The sequence below is a fragment of the Linepithema humile genome, chromosome 3 (assembly GCF_040581485.1).
Source record: "Linepithema humile isolate Giens D197 chromosome 3, Lhum_UNIL_v1.0, whole genome shotgun sequence".
NCBI lineage: Eukaryota > Metazoa > Arthropoda > Insecta > Hymenoptera > Formicidae > Linepithema > Linepithema humile.
The window spans coordinates 15,572,212-15,590,515 of NC_090130.1; the positions used below are offsets into that span (position 1 = coordinate 15,572,212).

Below are 18,304 nucleotides of genomic sequence, written 5' to 3' on the forward strand. Positions count from 1 at the left end.
CATATGTGTGTGGAAAGACTTCTTGAGTCTTGGGATGCTATTAAATTTTTTGATCGAAAGAGTTGTAGATGAAAAAACAATATCTGGAGAACATTTATTAACCATAATGCGAAAGTTAGATATCAAAGCATATTTCTTATTTTTGAAACATATTTTGTATTTCTTTAATTTATTTAATGCATTCTTTCAAGCAGTGGAAACAAGAATCCATTTATTACAATCAAAAGCAGTAGAGTTTTTGACTACAGTTTGTAAACACTTTTTAAAATCCGAATGTTTAAAAAATGTATGCAATAATATCTAATTTTCTGAAAAAAAATAATCAAAAATCTTTAAGCAAAATAAATTTAGGATTAGAATGTGAAGAATACCTAGACGAATTGACAAAAAACGGACATGCAGACCTAGTTGCAAATATCCGAGAAAATTGTTTGCAATTTTACGTAACGACTGCCAAAGAAATTAGTAAAAGATTATCAATTAATGAAAAATTTTTGTCAAAATTAAAAGTTTTTGATGCAGATGTTGTTTTATTTGATTTTGACAGAGAAACATCATTCAATGATGTTTCTTTTATCGTTCAAACTCTCGGAGGTTTTAACGAAAACGGTTTAAAGAAAAAATGGCTTATTGTACATCTAGATTTTACAATAGCAGAAAAAACAAATTTAAAAAAATTAAATTTTGATGACATGTGGAAACAGATTTTACAAAGTGAAAACTCCAGAAATACTAATAGATATCCCAAACTCAAATTTCTTATAAATGCTGTTAGATCACTTCCAAATTCTAATGCCGACCCAGAAAGACTGTTTTCAATTTTATCAGACTTAAAAACAAAAAAACGAAATAGCCTTTCGTCCATCTCTGTAAATGCCACTTGCGCTTTGAAATCAGCTTTAAATACTAGAAAAGAGACTGTTTTAGACATGGAGATTAATGAAAAGCACTTATCTCTCATGTCGACAGACAACTTACATATACAGGGTGATTCAAAATAACCGTATGTCCTGTGACGTGACATTTTTGACGTCCGTCACAAGGGCGAGAAAGCCCGATCGAGGAGGGAAATTTGAGGTCGGAAACCCCACCGCGGGGGGGCGACGACCTCTCCCTCTTAATTCTCTTTTGGAGATTTTAGATTTTGCGTTGTAGCGAATTAAGCGAGTCGTGGTGAGTGGCCAAACTCCCATATTGTGAATTACCGTGGAGCAGCCTTCGTGGGACCTGCGAGGGACTCAGCAGGCAGGACGACGGAGGCCCGGACGGCGTGCAGACGGATCCAGGATAAGGGCAAGTAAAAACACCCTTGCAAATATCATTCGATTCCAGACACAGTCGCTACCGCAGTTACGATTTCAGATACGGAGCATATCGAGGCCGGTGAACGCACCGAGAGAGATGACGCCCGAGAGGGAAGCGCGCTCTCACACGCCGAAGACCCGGGGTGGAGTACCCGAACAAGGAGCTATTGTAACGAGCCAGGAAAGAAGAATCCGGTTGGAACCTGGCCAGTTCCCGACCGAGTCAAAGAAGGTTCGGATCCGGAAACGGAGAAGGCCACGAAGGGCGTTAACGGCAGCTGCCAAAAGAGAGAGACCGGGGTCACCTCGGAAAAGCGTCACCGAGGGCCGAAATATCGAGGAGTGACGCGAGGATCGAGATCGCTAGATATATCGAAGGATCAAGTAGCGCTAATCGATAGCGCGGATCTACATGCGCAGGACGATGCGCGGAATGTCACCGCTGTCCGGCGAGCCTCGCTGTCGTCACTGTTCGGCGAGTCGGCAACCTAGGCGGAACCTCGAGGACCACAACGGGCGTACCAGCGATTTGTAAGGCCACCACTTCGACTTCGCGGTAAGAGCGGTATCAGCAGGCGGCCCGAGCCTCGCGGAATTAAGAACCCGCATATTTTGCATAAAGAATATAGCACGTCTCGAGATGTCTCGCGGTATCGTGCGAGGTTAGATTTCGGCCGGGCCCCGCTGACTACCGCTTCTGTAGATTAAGATTTCGCCATGCCTTCTTTCCCCTCGGGGCTGCCGAGCCGACAGTCGTTTTATATGGAATAATGTCTTTTTGTGAGTAACAATTTCGCGTCGATTTATGTATTGCGGTACCGAGCGTTAAAGTCTTGAAGTTAGCCTATCGCGTATTTCTCGCCTCGGCCTTCTGTCGAGCGTTTACTATCCGAACTGTGAGAATAATATTGAGACAGAACTCGTATTGTAGGCTAACCGTTAAAGAGAAAGGTTAAAGTCAAGTTAATCGTACCAACTATATTTAATGAGAGTGATCGAGCTCTCACGCCGAATATTATACCGTGTGAGACGAGAGTACGCGGATTTCCGCGAGTCGAACAGCCAAATACTAAAGCCTCTCACAGCGATAGAAGAATGTCTCCCCTTCGCGGGACTGTTAAGGCGCCTACCAACCGGCGTCAACCTTATTTAACCTAATTAAAAGGATTAAATGTTACTTGTTATTAAATAAATGTGTTCTTAATAATCAACTTCTTTCAGACTCCTCTCTCCCAAATCAGTCTTGAGCTTCTCTAAAGAACCTCGCCCCTCTGCCAGTTGTAGAGTGGGCTAGTCGCGCTTATCGCCGTTGCTTTCAAATAAATAAAATATTGTTTGACGTAATTTGTTCGTGCGGCGCGTTAATCCGCGCCTGGCGCCCAATCATAAGAATTGTCGAAATTGTTAACATTCAGTAAATAAAGCAACGAGGTTTGATACGCTTACCGGCGGGTCTACTTCTGCCCGACGGAAAAGTCGTCGCAGTCCTTAAAGGGACATATTCCTGAGCGTATTCTGAGACAACTTTTCCTTTGGCAAAAGTTTGTACAGAGCTTAATTTTCAAGTTATAAAAGAAAATAGTTAGCGTATCGTGAGTCGAGTACAAGAAACAAGCAGGGGCGTCGCAATTCACCGTTACACGCGAGTGTTTACGTGAGGCGCCTGCTACAATCAGCTGACACTCACGATCTCTCTTTCTCTCTTTCTCTCTCTCTCTCTTTCTCCCGCGATGAGACAGATCCATATCGAGTAAAAGTTTTTCCACTTTCTTATGGTTCACGTTTCACGTTTCAAAACACAACACATTCACATACTCTGTTCACTCACTTCATCGATAAAACGAGGAATTTATTTAATGATCACTACTAATCACTTGATGCGTGAAAATTACTCGAAAAAAAAAAACACGTGTTTTTCAAGTAATTGTGTATCGTGAGTGTCAGCTGATTGTAGCAGTGTTACGAGCGTATAGCTACGTAATAGATTATTTAGAATAAGTCGGGACACGTTTGTGGAAAAAGTCTTTATTCGGTGTTGCTGGTTTGAGCTTTGATCGAGAACTGAACTGGCGAGAATGATCTTCGTTTAAGGTGCTGTAGGAAAATCGTAGCGGCGGAATGTTTATTGGAAGGAAGCGGTTTTGTCAAAAGGAAAATATGCGTTAGGCATAGGGACAGCGTTTATGTTTATTGCAGTCATCGAAGGGTCATGTGTTTAGGATCAAGAAGGAGTAAAGATAAAAAAGGTTCAAAGGTTCGAATAAAAAGAGTAATATAAGAAACTATAAGTTGCGGCACGTAACATCACCCCCCTTAGGAATGAAGATCTTTCTCGAAGTAGAAAAATACATTTAAGATCTTATTTCTAAATTAACGCAGTAACTTAATCTAGTATTACAATAATCAGAAAAATTAATATTCAACGATGTTCTAACAATGAGGTATAACGTAGTCTTATACTCTAACATACACATATATAGGTTCTTATACTATGTCATTAATTCGCAATGTTAAATTTCCTTAAGACGATACAATAGTTGTGTTTTGTCTTACACGCGTTCAAGTCTTGACAATCGATTATTACGAGAGCGAGAACGTCGGATCTCGTTATTTGTTCCATGTCCCTCTCTTTCGATACGAAGGGATTCTTCGCTGTCGGTCGGTACCGATATAAAGGTAACTTCGCGTTGCGTAGCTGTCGGATGAGCACTACGAGTGGTTATATTATTATTAAAACAGTTGTTAAAATACTGAACGCAGCCTTCCTTAGGTATACAACATAATTTAAAAATATGAACGAACTTACTAATCAATGAACATTTTACCGTTATATAGATAATAACTAATCCTATCATAGTATATAATATATAATAAAACCAACTCAAGGTCTTTTCATATAAGGTTTTAGTTCGGTGATGTTTGCCTATCTCATTTGCTTCTTTATATAATTCGTCCAAACTAGAACTAGCTGTTTTTAACAAATTAATATCTAAGTGAGGTGTTTTACCAATGTTTAACAATTGAAGCTCTGAAATATTAACATTACTTTCTTTGATATCTTCGCATAATTTGTTTGTACTAAGATTAACGTTAGGAATAAAATCTTTGTCAATGGTATCGATTATGCTTATAGTTTGGGTATGTAATAATACATTATCCGAAATGGCATCACATTCCGGGGATAGTTTAACTAAACCAGTTAAAAGTAGTTGTGTTTGACGCGGCTTGTCGTCTTTACATAAAATGTGAAGGGTCTCCTCCCGCGGCGCAGTATAAAGCCACGAGTTCGCAGATTGTAATTGATACCAGACAGTATTATGAATTTTCATTACACGGATATCGCATTCTTTCAATATGTTTTCTAATCTAGCGGATTTCAGTAGTTCCGATTCGCAAGTATGGACGGTCGAAATCTGGTACAATAGGTCCGTTTGTTTGCAAATCATTGCGTCGTTAATCTTTTTACATTTTGTGATATCTCGATCGGTTAAGTGTGTATACAATTGTTTGTCAGTTCTGAGTCCTATGTACGAGTGTAGCGGGTTTATGAATGCGTAAACGTTTTCTTCGTTCTGTTTGATCGGTAATGGAATCATATGGTATAATATGAAATCATTTTGTTCGATTAATGGAATTTCGAAAATGTAAACTAACCTATGATTTTTATAAAATATACTTAAATCGCTAGCATCGATTAGGTTATTAAGTTGGCTAGGGTCTAAAGTTACAGGTAATCTTTTGTTGTTTGTCATATAATGTGAATCTTTTAAATTATTAAATAATTCTCTAGGTGTAAGTATTTTCGGATGGAGTAATCCTCGGCGCGCTAGTAATATAGCATCGGTAAGTATTGTTAAATCTAGTTCAAATTCTAACATCAATTCGGCACATTCTAACAAATATGAATTCGTTTCGGTGTTTAATTGTAATGCGTTTAATTTTCCCGTGTTTTTGTAAATTTCGTCGTTAAGTTTATACAAATTAAAATCAATTTCCTCAAATTTATGTTTATTTTCTGCAAAGGCAAGACTAAACTGATTAATCGTGGATCGCATAATGCTGATTTGTTTTTTGTATAATTCTGTTAGCTGTTTTGAATTGTTATAGACGAGATCTATTTGTTCGTTATAGTAATTAGCATCGGATGAATCTAGTGTGCGAAATAAAATTTTCGAAATTTGTCCTACAAAGTCAAATACACCACGTTTGACTCTCGCTCCGCGGTTGTTGAAACGGATTTCGTCATCAAATCGTCCTACCATGTCGTTGATAGTTTCTCGCTCTGTTTTTAATGTTATTAATCTTCGTTTAATACGTTCTAATTCTTGTAGTCCTGAACATGTTATATTGTTTCCGTACATATGGTATCTGCTGTAACATAAGATTTCGATTTTCTCCGCGTAAAATTTCAATATTTTTTCTTTTTCTTCCAATGGCGCAAGATTTACATAACTAATAAACTTCCAGTGGTCTCTAAAAATAAGAAGGTCGCCTAAGTTTTCAAAATAGACTCCTGCCAGTCTCGTTAGTGGTTGGTTAGTAAAGGCTTCAAAAGACTCTGAACTAGTCATCATCGACATCAACATTCTGTAAAGGAAAATATGCGCGTTTTAATTTATTGACATGCAAGATTTGATTGCGTTTGCCTCTTTTAATTTCATAATTTACATCGTTCAGTCTACGTGTAATTTGGAATGGTCCGTCGTATTGATCAGACAATTTTTTACTGCCTGTTCTGACCGTTTCGTGTAATACATAAACGTATTCTCCCGGATCTAAAACTAATGGTTTTATTTTCTTATCGTAATATTCTTTTGCTGACTCTTTAGCCTTTTGTAAATTATTCTTAGCGTTTTTTCTTAAGTAATTCAATCTATTCGTTAAATCTGCGAGAAATTCCTCATGAGTGATTCCTTGTCTCGGTTCTACAAGTACGGAAGGAAGTCGCGGTTTTCGTCCAAATACTAGTTCGTACGGAGATATTTTTGTTCCTTAATAAGCGGTATTATAAGAGAACATAGCGGCATCTAGAAATGAATCCCAATTATTTTGATTTTGATTAATATATGGTTTAAGGTATTCAGCTAATACGTGACGTGAGCGCTCTAATGCTCCATTTGACTGAGGGTGGTAAACGCTTGTTTTTACCTGTTTGATTTTAAAGATCTTTGCAATTCCTTTCATTAACTCTCCTGAAATGTTACTACCTTGATCGGACAACAATTCTTTAGGTGAACCATAGGTATAAATATATTTATTGACGATTTTATCAGCTATAGTCGTACTGTTTGTGTCTAGCAATGGATAAGCCGTGCAGAATTTCGTTAATTGATCCTGTGTGGTTAAGATGTATTTATGTCCTTCCTCTGTTTCCGGCAAAGGACCCACAATGTCGATCGCTACCTTTTCAAATGCCTCACTTGGAGTGTCAGTAATTAACATGAGTGCTCTTGTTTTTATTCTAACTAATTTTTATTTTTGACAATCATGGCAAGCTTTTATATAATTTTTTACGTCTTGTTTTATACCATCCCATGAGTAGTATTGTTGTATTCGTTTTAAAGTTTTTGTTACGCCTTTGTGACCTCCAATCGCTGAATTATGTAGTTCTGTTAAAATATTTTGTTTTATTATTGGATCAACAATTTCTTGTGTTAACGATTCTAATAGATATACTTTAATTGGTGTATCTTTAAATATATATTTTATCATTTGAGTTATTTTTATTTTATTGTTAGCGTCTCCTATAGGTGCTATCGAAATTATCGTTTGGTTATGTGCAATTACATATTCTTTTAGTTTAATTAAGCAATTAAAAATATCTTCCATATTTATTGGGGTATTTTTATTTTCGCGTGTAACGAGATTTATTTCGATTAGATGCTTCTTTTTCTTAATTTTAATATTTCCCGGTGCGAGCGTTATGTCTTCTGCTTTATTACCGTTTTTAGAAAGTGAAATTTTAATTTTAGGAGAAGAGTTTACTTCTTTCACTAAAAGACCTTTTATGCTACCTGAAATTTGAGGGATTATATTATCTGTTTCCCACAATGAATCATTTAGTGCGTGTTGTAAAAATAAGCTATAGCTCAAATTCGCATCGCTACTACCTGAAGCTTGTGTCTGAAAGGTCATTATTTGCGGATTTCTAGAGAGTGCATCTGCATTTGTATTTAGTTTTCCTTCTTTGTATACGACTTTATAATTATATTCTTCTAATTTTAATCGCCAGCGCATTAGTCGGGATGATGGATCTTTAACATTAAAGAGCCAAGTTAACGGCTTGTGATCCGTGATAATTTTAAATGGTTTACCGTACAAGTAAGGTCGAAAATGTTTCACTGCCCAGACAATAGCTAAAAGTTCTTTTTCCGTTGTGTCGTAATTTCTTTCTGCTTTATTTAATGTTCGTGAAGCGTAACCAATGGGAAAATCGCTGTCTATTTCACCTTGTGATAAGATTGCACCGATTCTTTCATCGCTTGCATCAGTAGTTAATAAAAATTCTTTATCAAAATCTGGATATTGTAAAATAGGTTCTCTCGATAGTAACTGTTTTAGTTTTTCATAATTAATTTGTTGCCTCATTTCCCATTTAAATGGTACATTTTTTCTGAGGAGCGAAGTAAATGGTTCTGTAATTTTGCTGAAATTTTTAATAAACCTACGATAGTACCCTACAAGTCCTAAAAATTGTTTTACTTGTTTATGATTTTTAGGAACTGGATATTGCTCAATTGCTTTTATTTTTTCTGGGTTAGGTTTAACTCCCTTATCTGATATTATATGGCCTAAATATGTTAATTCGCGCTTAAAAAATTCACACTTGTCTGGCTGTAAGCTAAGACCAGCTTCTTTGATTCGTTCGAAAATTTGGTGTAATTTTTGTTTATGTTCTTCTAAAGTTTGTGCGTATATAACGATATCGTCTAAATAAACAAAGCAAACATTTCCTTGTAGTCCGGTTAAAACGTTATCCATCAGGCGTTGAAAGGTCGCGGGGGCGTTCTTTAAACCGAATGGCATTTTTTTATACTCGAAATGACCGTTAGGCGTGTTAAAGGCTGTTTTTACGGTGTCTTGCGGATCCATGGGAATTTGATGAAAGCCTGAGGCTAAATCGAAACACGAAAAATACCTGGCTTTGCCTAATTGATCTAAGATATCTGATATGTTAGGTAAAGGGTATGCATCTCCGACTGTTTTTTCATTTAGTTTACGGAAATCTATTACTAACCGCCATCGTTTGTTGCCATCAACGTCGGGTTTTTTCGGCACTACCCATAACGGTGAGTTATACGGTGAAACAGACGGTTGAATAATATCCTGATCTAATAATTTATTTACCTGATTTTTAATTTCGTTTTTATGGATCGGTGGATATCTATATTGTTTTACGTTTATAGGGATGTTATCTGTCGTATTTATAGAGTGTGTGATTCTATTAGTACCTTTTAATTGATCTCCCGGTAAATAGAATATATCATTAAAATTTTCGATTATAGGTTGTATTGACTGTTTTTCTTCTTCATTTAAATGATCTAATCTTAAATTCTGTTTTAATAATTTTAATCTTTTTGTTACATTATTTGAGATTACCGAGTCTATCTTATATGTAGGGCTGTCTCTCGGGCTCGTGGTAATATCCACTGGCTCTACATCGATCTCAGGTAACTCTAGTTCTACTTCTTTTTCAGTCGTGTTTGTCACGTATGTATACGTTTCTCCCGCGTGATTCACTTTTACTATGCTATTCATTAGAAAAACACCACGTTCTAACTCTTTGTGATCTATGAATGCATTATCAATGTTATAATGTTTCGTTTGTAACATCACAGGGCAAATACTTCTACTCGGTAACGTTATTCGATTACTAAATTCTAATGGGTATCTTTGATTATTGCTAATTATTACCGTTCGCGTTTTGAAGTCAATTTTCGCGTTTTCTTGACGCAGATATGTAGAACCTATAATTCCTTGTTCCTTCAAAGGGAATTTACTGGGCACTACATGAAATTCGTGAACTCCCGTATTTGAATGTAAGTATGCAGTTCCGAGAGTTTGTTGCTTTTCTTCGGTTATGCCTTGAATTTCTACTTTTTCATCGACATACACAAGTGTATCGCGCTCTAATGCGTTAGCTTTAATGATGTTAATATCAGCGCCTGTATCTAACAAGAATCTGTCTCCTGAATTTCTAAGTTCTTCGAATGAGATTGATATAAGATTTCTTGAGGTTGTTCTGATTGTATATGTTCTTGCTCTTGTTCTAGTGATTGAATCGGATGTGCGCGACTCGATATTTGGCCTTGACGTTGCGCGCTTTTCGCTTGGCCATGGTAGTTTAAATGTGAATTATTAGTTGAATTATTAGGTAGGTTGTTAGATAAATTATTATTACGTTGATAATTCGCTTGATTATATTGATTGGGTTGATTAAATCGGTTGGATTGATAGTTAGTGTTAAAAAAATTTTGGTTACTGTTAAATCTGCTCCCGTTCGGGTTATTATTCCGCGAAAAATTTTGCTCGCGTCTGACGTTATTATATTGGTTATTTTGCCAAGAATTTTGATTTTCACGAGAGGCATTTTGTGAATCGTAACGTTTTTTCCTACATTCGTTTTCTGTGTGTCCTATTTTCCTGCAGTAATTACAAGTTATTCGCGATGTATCGTTGAATCTATTTTGTCTAAATCATTCTGAATGATAATTAGATGTTGTAATATACCTAGTTGCACTTTCTATTGCGTCTTCTAACGTGTTAAATTTTTGTGATAAAAGAAGTTGTGCCGTTTGATTGTGTAATCCGCCTAAGAAATGAGTAATTAATTTATTCATTGCAAAGAGTCTTAGTCCTGCTCTTGCTGTTGGATCAGGGTAATTAGAAATTGCAAGGATCATTTCAGAGTTTAATTTTCTGGTTCTAGTAGCATAATCTTCAATGGATTCATTTCTTTTTTGCTGAAGTTTATTAATTTCCACTTCCTAATGGTCAAAACTTTTGGAATTTCCGAATTCCTTTTTCTAATGCTTTGCATAAATCATCAAGATTATTTATTGTATAGATTGTTCTCACTAACGCGGCATCTCCCGTTAATTTAACTTGTAAGACCGATCTAAAGAAAAATAACCTATCATCTGGCTCGACTAAGTCATTAACTCCTTTACAATCTGCTGTAAATTGCGTCACTGAAATATTTTTTCCATTAAAAACAGGTATGAGCGATAAACTATTACGGACGGGAAAATAGCTACTGTTACTCGTCGAGGATCTTCGACTTTCTAGATTTGTGCCAAAATGATCTACGCCTTGCGCTGACTCTACCGTTTCTGTTCGATCGTTCATATTGATTGTTTCTAGATTTGAGATTACGTGATTATGTTTAGAATTATTATCGCTAATATAACTAATCGACGAACTACTTTCCGAACTGTCTGTATTATAATGCGCTTTAGTGTCTCTAAAGTTTACAAAATTCATAGACTTACAGAAGTACGATGCGCAGCATATCTATGACGAGATGGTTTCACGCCGCTGGTAGATATAGATGAATTGATGATGATGACGTAGATGAGATGATGATGAGGGTTGACCTTTTTTGTGCTGGCCGTCCACGGAGTCTCGTTGTTGCTGTCCTTTTCCTTCGTTAGCTGCTGTGCTCGTCCAGGAGCGTCCTGATGCCTTTTTCCTCGGGGTAGGTTGTAAACTACGCGTCGTGGTTTTATCGGCTAACAGACAGGATCTCAGCAGGTTGATCGAAATGTGCTCCCGTTAATTTCGTCAGGATAGCACCAAGTTATGATTGACCTCGGTTCTTCTACTTGATAGTCTTGCTTGGCTACGAAGTTTTCTCGAATTCCGGGTCTCTAACTTTCTTTCATTTGATATTAATTAACAGCAATCAGCTCAATTATAGCAAAAATTTCCGCACTTTTACACACAAACAATCCCACCGCTGCCACCAATTGTTACGAGCGTATAGCTACGTAATAGATTATTTAGAATAAGTCGGGACACGTTTGTGGAAAAAGTCTTTATTCGGTGTTGCTGGTTTGAGCTTTGATCGAGAACTGAACTGGCGAGAATGATCTTCGTTTAAGGTGCTGTAGGAAAATCGTAGCGGCGGAATGTTTATTGGAAGGAAGCGGTTTTGTCAAAAGGAAAATATGCGTTAGGCATAGGGACAGCGTTTATGTTTATTGCAGTCATCGAAGGGTCATGTGTTTAGGATCAAGAAGCAGTAAAGATAAAAAAGGTTCAAAGGTTCGAATAAAAAGAGTAATATAAGAAACTATAAGTTGCGGCACGTAACAGCAAACGCCTCACGTAAACACCCGTGTGTAGCGGTGAGTTGCGGCGCCCCTGCTTGTTTCTTGTACTCAACTCACGATACACTAACTATTTTCTTTTATAATTTAAAAATTAAGCTCCGCACAAACTTTTGCCAAAGGAAAATATGTCCCTTTTAGGGACATACGGTTATTTTGAATCACCCTGTATACACATTGTCCTAAGAAATAGAAAAGTCTTCTTAATCTATATGCTGCAGATGTTAATGATATAGTTAGTTAAACATCTAATACGCAATAATAATGTTTAAAATAAATTTAATAATATTTTTTATATGATACAAGAAAAGTAATTGTGTGCTACTTTTATTACAGAGATGTACCAAGTATCTTGTCTGCAAATGACACACTTGTAAACGACAGGCATGTAACAAGTATTTTATCTGCAAATGACACACTTGTAAATGATATGTAACAAGTATCTTGTCTACAAATGACACCACATTTATGACCGACAAGTGTATGATAAGTATCTTGTCTGCAAATGACACCATATCTATATAAAGGTAATGTATAATGAAAAATTAAAAGTACAATAGGACTCCTGGCGAAGATCCACTTGAAAAAATCTAATGCACCATTAGTGGAACCTCTTGGGTGGTGCAAAAGACCACTATATTAAAATGGTTAAAATAAAGTTAAAATACTAAACTATCCAATGTATAATCACATTGGTATGCTTTGTCCAGATTACTTTTGTGTTAAATATGATAGTCATAAATATTTTTTAAGTAAAAACATGTTTCTTTTATTTTCAATCAATTCTTTGCTTTACTTCTCAATGTATCTTGCTATTTACAAAAGATATTATGCATTCATAATGTGATTTTTCACGTTAATGTATAAAATTGGAACATATAAATGAATTAATAATATATTAAATATGCTTAAAACTTATTTTTATCGCAATTAACTCATGTTAATATGTTTTGATAAGAAAAATGTTTTTAACTACGGTAGTATTATTACCGTATTTAGTACTACATTTGTTTGTAAACAAGCAGCTGCTCGAGAACCAGTTTTGTTTTGAACGTTGAGGCGAGCAGACACGAGCAACTTGCAGGATTGCATTTTCCGTTATTTGTTTATATTTAATTATATTTATATTTCGTTAAAAAATGGACAGAAAAGGCTCTAGAAAAAAAAGGATTCGTACGGAATGCCAGAAGAAACGACGCTTTTGTGGAAATCACTTTACACTTGAGAAGGATACTGAACTTACCAGTATTTCGGCAAAAAAATTATCGACTTCCGAAGATATTGATTTCGTTATTTCAAGAGAATTCACGTATTGCATTTTAGATTTTTATACAGTTTTAACAACATTGGCATCTCTTGTGATTTGTAAAGTGCACAATAAAGATGTGCAAATTTCACAGACATCATTTCGAGGCTTGGGATTCAAGATTTGCGTCAAAAGCGAGTGTGATGAAAAGTTCATCAATTCTTCGCCTTTTACTAACAAGGCTTATGAAATAAATCGACGAATGGTTTTCGTTTTTTGTCTTTTGGGTGTTGCGAGAGAAGACATAAATTTATTTTGTAATTTACATGTCTAGTGGCCTCGCTGTGAATATTTATTATGCCTGCCTTGACAATATTTACCTCGCAATTTCTTCAGTATACAATGTAATTTTAAAGAAAGCTATTGAAGAGGAAAAACCAAAAAATAAAGACACTGGAAATATCGAAAATCATCTCACGGTTTCTGGTGACGGTACTTGGAAGAAAAAAGGGTACTTATCTCTCTTTGGCGTATCCACACTCATCGCTAAATATTCTAAAAAAGTGATTGATGCTACAGTGAAAAGTAGTTTTTGTCAAGCGTGTAACTTTTGGAATATAAAAAAGAATGAAAATATTGATGAATATAACGAATGGTATGAGACACACAAAGAAAACTGCTCTATCAATCATTAAGGAAGTGCTGGAAAGATGGAAACCGATGCAATTACAGAAATGTTTTCAAGATCAAAAGAGAAGCACGATGTCCTTTATGTGAAATACATTGGAGATGGCGACAGCAAAACTTTCAAAAACATTTCGACTGTTAATCCATATGAAGAAGATAATATTACTGTGGTTAAAAAAGAATGCGTCGGACATGTCGAAAAAAGGATGGTAACGAGACTTCGAAACGCAAAAAAAAGTAACAAAGGTATCGGTGGCAAAGGTGCTGGTAAGCTGACAGACAAAATGATCGGAGAACTTACGAAGTACTATGGATTGGCTATTCAAAGACATCCAGATTCTGTTCCTGACATGCGGAAAGAAATATGGGCAGCGTATTATTATAAAAGTTCTGCCGACGAAAAACGGCAACATCAAAACTGTCCGAAGGGCGAGGAGAGCTGGTGTGTGATAAGGTATTAGAAGTAATAAAACCTATTTACGAGAATTTGTCAAGTGATAAACTGTTGAAACTGTTGTTTAGGCGCGGAAACGCAGAACAGCAACGAATCTTTGAATGCGATGATTTGGACCTTCGTTCCGAAACACTTGTACTGTGGCTTAAAAACGATTGAGATTGCGACGTTTTTGGCTGTCATTATATTTAATGAAGGATTGTTACCTGTCCTGAAAGCCATGAATGTTATGGGAGTAACGATTAGTCGACAAGCGGAGATGTACGCTTATCTTCGCAACGACACGCGCATTTTACGATCGAAGCGGCGATCATCTGATTTTGCAAAAAACCAAAAAGCGCCACTCCAGGAAGAAAGATCGGCATTGCAGGAAATGTACGAACAAGAGGAAGGTTCTTTCTATGGCCCAGGAATCGCTGATTAAATGTAAGATAACATGCACATTTTGCATGTAGTAAAGTAGTCTTGAAGTAAAGTTAAAGTAAAGTAAAGAAGTTAAAAAAAACTTTAAACGCGTTTTTCTCGAAACCATTTTTTTTCAACTGGTATCCACGATATCTCAAAATCCATTGTTCCGATCATTCTCAAATTTTACACACATCTTCAGCACATGTGTGGCTATGGTTGGAACTAGAATCTTTTTGAAATAAGGTTTTTTGCAAATTTTACAACACTTTAAAGTTGAAAAAAAGTCGCGAAATTCGATACCTTACTTTCAAAAGCGCACAACTTTCGTAAATTCTAACATGTTATAAAAATTCAAGTTCAAACGAAAGCCACACTCTTATATTTTGAGAATCTCTTTGTATTTTTTGTTTCAGATCACTACAACGGCCGGAATCATGGGTACCGTTTATCACTTTTTTTTTTAATGAGTTAGAAAAACCACATGTACCGCGCTTCTTTATTTATATTTTAAAATAAAAAAATTTTGAAAGATATTTGAAAGGTGCACTAATATGTAGGAAAAATCCCCATCTCAAAAAATTCCGTAGCTTTCCCACAAAAAAATTGCAAAGATAACCTAAAAATCGGGCCTCTAGATTAGAATCCCCTCTTAAGGTACTCCTTTGAACTTCGGCATATCTTACATCGTTCTTCGAGAACATTTGGTACATTCATCCAGGGTGAATCCTAAAAAAAAAACAGAAGTTATAACTTGGAAAAATTACATTACTCTTACTTTTATTTTTACCTGGTCAGCATTATTATTAGAAATTGGTTTTCGGCTGTACATTTTATATCCACTGCGTTGTTCTTCTTTCAATACATAATTGTGTAGACACACTGAAGCTGTTACAATTAAATCAACGGTTTCTGGTAGCATACTGATAGCTGTTTGGAATATTCTCCATTTATTCAATAAAATTCCAAAAACGCTTTTAACTGTTTTTCGCTCTCTAAAAAGTCGATAATTGGAAATTTTCTGTTTATATATCAAATTCTTACTGGAACAAGGTTTCATTATTCTCTTCGATAATTTAAAAGCATCATCAGTCACAAAGTAAGTGTATGTTTTAAAATTACTTCCAGGGAAGTTAATCTGTTCTTCTGGTAAATTTAACCAATTATTATTTAAATTTATTCCTATACCACATTCATTGAAAATTTCTCCGTCGCTGTTTCTTATAAATAAATAAATTATTATTGTACATATGTAAGATTAAATGTTTTATATATTCTTGCTTACCTCCATATGCTCCAATGTCAACCAACGTAAATCTATATAGATGATCAACTACTGCCATTAACACTATACTATAAAATTCTTTATAGTTAAAGTATAAACTTCAAGAGTTTGGAGGACAACGTAATTTGATATGTTTTCCATCAACAAAATCTACACAATTTGGAATGTTCCATTTTCTCCAATATCCATGTGCACATTTTCTCCAATTTTCTTCCGTAGGTGAAGAAAGATACAGTGGTTCTAAAACCTTAATTAAAACGAAATAAACTTTCTTTACCACTTCTCTTACTGTGGATTCACTAATTCTAAACGCCAAAGCTATACTAAATGGTAGGTCACCTGTAACAAGATATTTGCAAAAATATCGTAATAATTACAATACATTTAACATTTATATTTACTATACATATATTATAATATTATATCATAATATACAACCTATCACATATGACAAAGGTGAATGTAGCTGTATTTAATACCAGCTACATATAAGCCTAATTTATAACGAACATAGCACTATTTATATCGCGTTACCTATATATCTACTGTAGAATATATGTAACAGAATTTAACATCACCTATAAGTTTACTTTAGAATTAAGGTAGCACTACACAGGTCGCGCTCCATATACGTCTATTGTAGAACATACGTACCTCCATTTATAAGCTACTTTTATGTTTATATATTTTTCAACAATTTTCTAAATACTATATTATTAAAAAATAATCGTAATAAAAACAAGCTATTAGAGCAGGAGCTGGTTAAAATTGCTTAAAATACATTTTATTAACAATGTAACAGACGTTTCGGCCTAAAGGGATGTAGCCATCTTCAGTGTACAAATTTTAACATTAATATTGAAGTTATAAGCATGATATAACGGTAATACATAAGTTAATTAAACAAGAAACGCTCTCGAACATTAACTGTGACTCTGGTTAAATCTCCTTTGGTAATCCTGCTTGTATGTACATACATGTTACTCGAGCGAGACTCAAGTCGAGTCTGGCTCACTATCGATAACACATGTTTCAATTTTAAAATGTTGACACACATTTCCGATGGATTGTTTAAGTTGGACGTTCCATAGCATTACACACTTTTAACAAAGTTAAGAACAAAATTTTCTTTTGTAGACTAAAGGCCTATCCAGACAAACTTGCATAGTCACATAAACTTGGTCCATTTCCTTATGCATTTGCTTATAGACCAATCAATTTCCTTATGCATATGTTTATGCAACTATGAAAGTTTGTCTGGATAGGCCCTAACACTTTCTTATCCATTATTCACTCCATGTTTCACCAATTAATTTTTTCATTTACAAAGACGTGTCCTACTCTCAGCTTTGCGTAAACCAGACTGAAACAACTGCGCATTTACTTTGATAATTCCTTAAAATTTTCCGAAAATATATTACTTATATGACAATCGCATAAGACTCTCGTGGTACACTCTCCATATTTATCTACCGTATACTGTTAAATGCATGTACAATATTAATTTATTATCTTATCTATGCAGATTCTTTTCTGCTATCAAGAGACACGGTAGTGTCTCGCGCCAAGTTCACGCGCAGCGCAAGACCGACCGTGTATCTTTACGCGAGCACATGAGCTGATAGGAGTCGAGATTTTCATATCTCAATAATGCGTGGACCGATCGAATTTATAATAGCCTCAATCGATAGAGCACATGCGATTTACATAATAAAAGTATCTTTACTTTTTTTGTACATGCTTTCTAAAAAAATATATTAATTGCCAAAGTTTGCCAAAGTCGAAATATGCCGAAATCTATGTAAGTCTTGGTCGTCGTCGTCGTCGTCGTCGTCGTCGTCGTCGTCTGTTCGTCATCCTTCTCTAATATATAAGTTTTTCCTTTGTCAACTAGAAGCATCAAAATGCGACATGGTTGTCCTTTTCTACATCCCGTGAAATGTCGATTCCCGCATAAGAGCGTCTTTTTTCTTTCCTTTCTTTTTCTAAAAGATGTCTGTCCTTTTCCAACATGGCGGCGCTCAGACCTGTCAGCTCGCAGCTTTGATGATACTAATCACATTGATATAATTAATATCGGTCGTAAAATGTATATGTAACGTGTTGTGGAGACGAATAGAGATAGTGTATATCAAAATAATAGTATTCTTTATAAAAAAAATTTTCTCGTCTTGAAGTGCAGAAGTGTAGCAACACACATGCTGACAACACTCTTAAAGGGAACGTTCACAAGTGTCCCCTCCCGATTTGATTCTCCTTGAAATATGTTGTAAAACATACAATTTGAGAAGACACGTATTTTTTTATAGCGGCCCTAACTCAAATTTAAAGGGTGAAACACCCTTTTGAAAAAAACGAGTTTTTTCTTTGTGTGTAACTATCGCCAAAACCGTAGGAGATATAAAAAAATGTTTCAAGTAGAAGTTGTATGGCTTGTAATGGGCTTTATAACTGTGTAGTTGGATTTTCAAAAAATGTAATTTTTTTAATTTACTCTTACTCCTTGGTATTATTTTTTCGAATTTCAAAATTTTTGTAATGACAAAAGTTGTAGCATTTTTTACGCTGAATTCAACCATATATGATTTTATT

The 18,304-nt window shown here is 35.5% G+C and overlaps 1 protein-coding gene and 1 pseudogene across 1 annotated transcript; one reads left to right on the top strand and one right to left on the bottom strand.

The window, feature by feature from the left end:
• Positions 1-723: 723 nt before the first annotated feature.
• LOC136998849 (uncharacterized) lies at positions 724-16,810 on the top strand (annotated as a pseudogene).
• LOC136998843 (uncharacterized) lies at positions 2,786-6,307 on the bottom strand. The gene has a single exon (XM_067352135.1). It carries the CDS (start codon positions 5,888-5,890, stop codon positions 3,854-3,856), a length of 2,037 nt encoding a protein of 678 aa, XP_067208236.1. The 5' UTR covers positions 5,891-6,307; the 3' UTR covers positions 2,786-3,853.
• Positions 16,811-18,304: the final 1,494 nt, after the last annotated feature.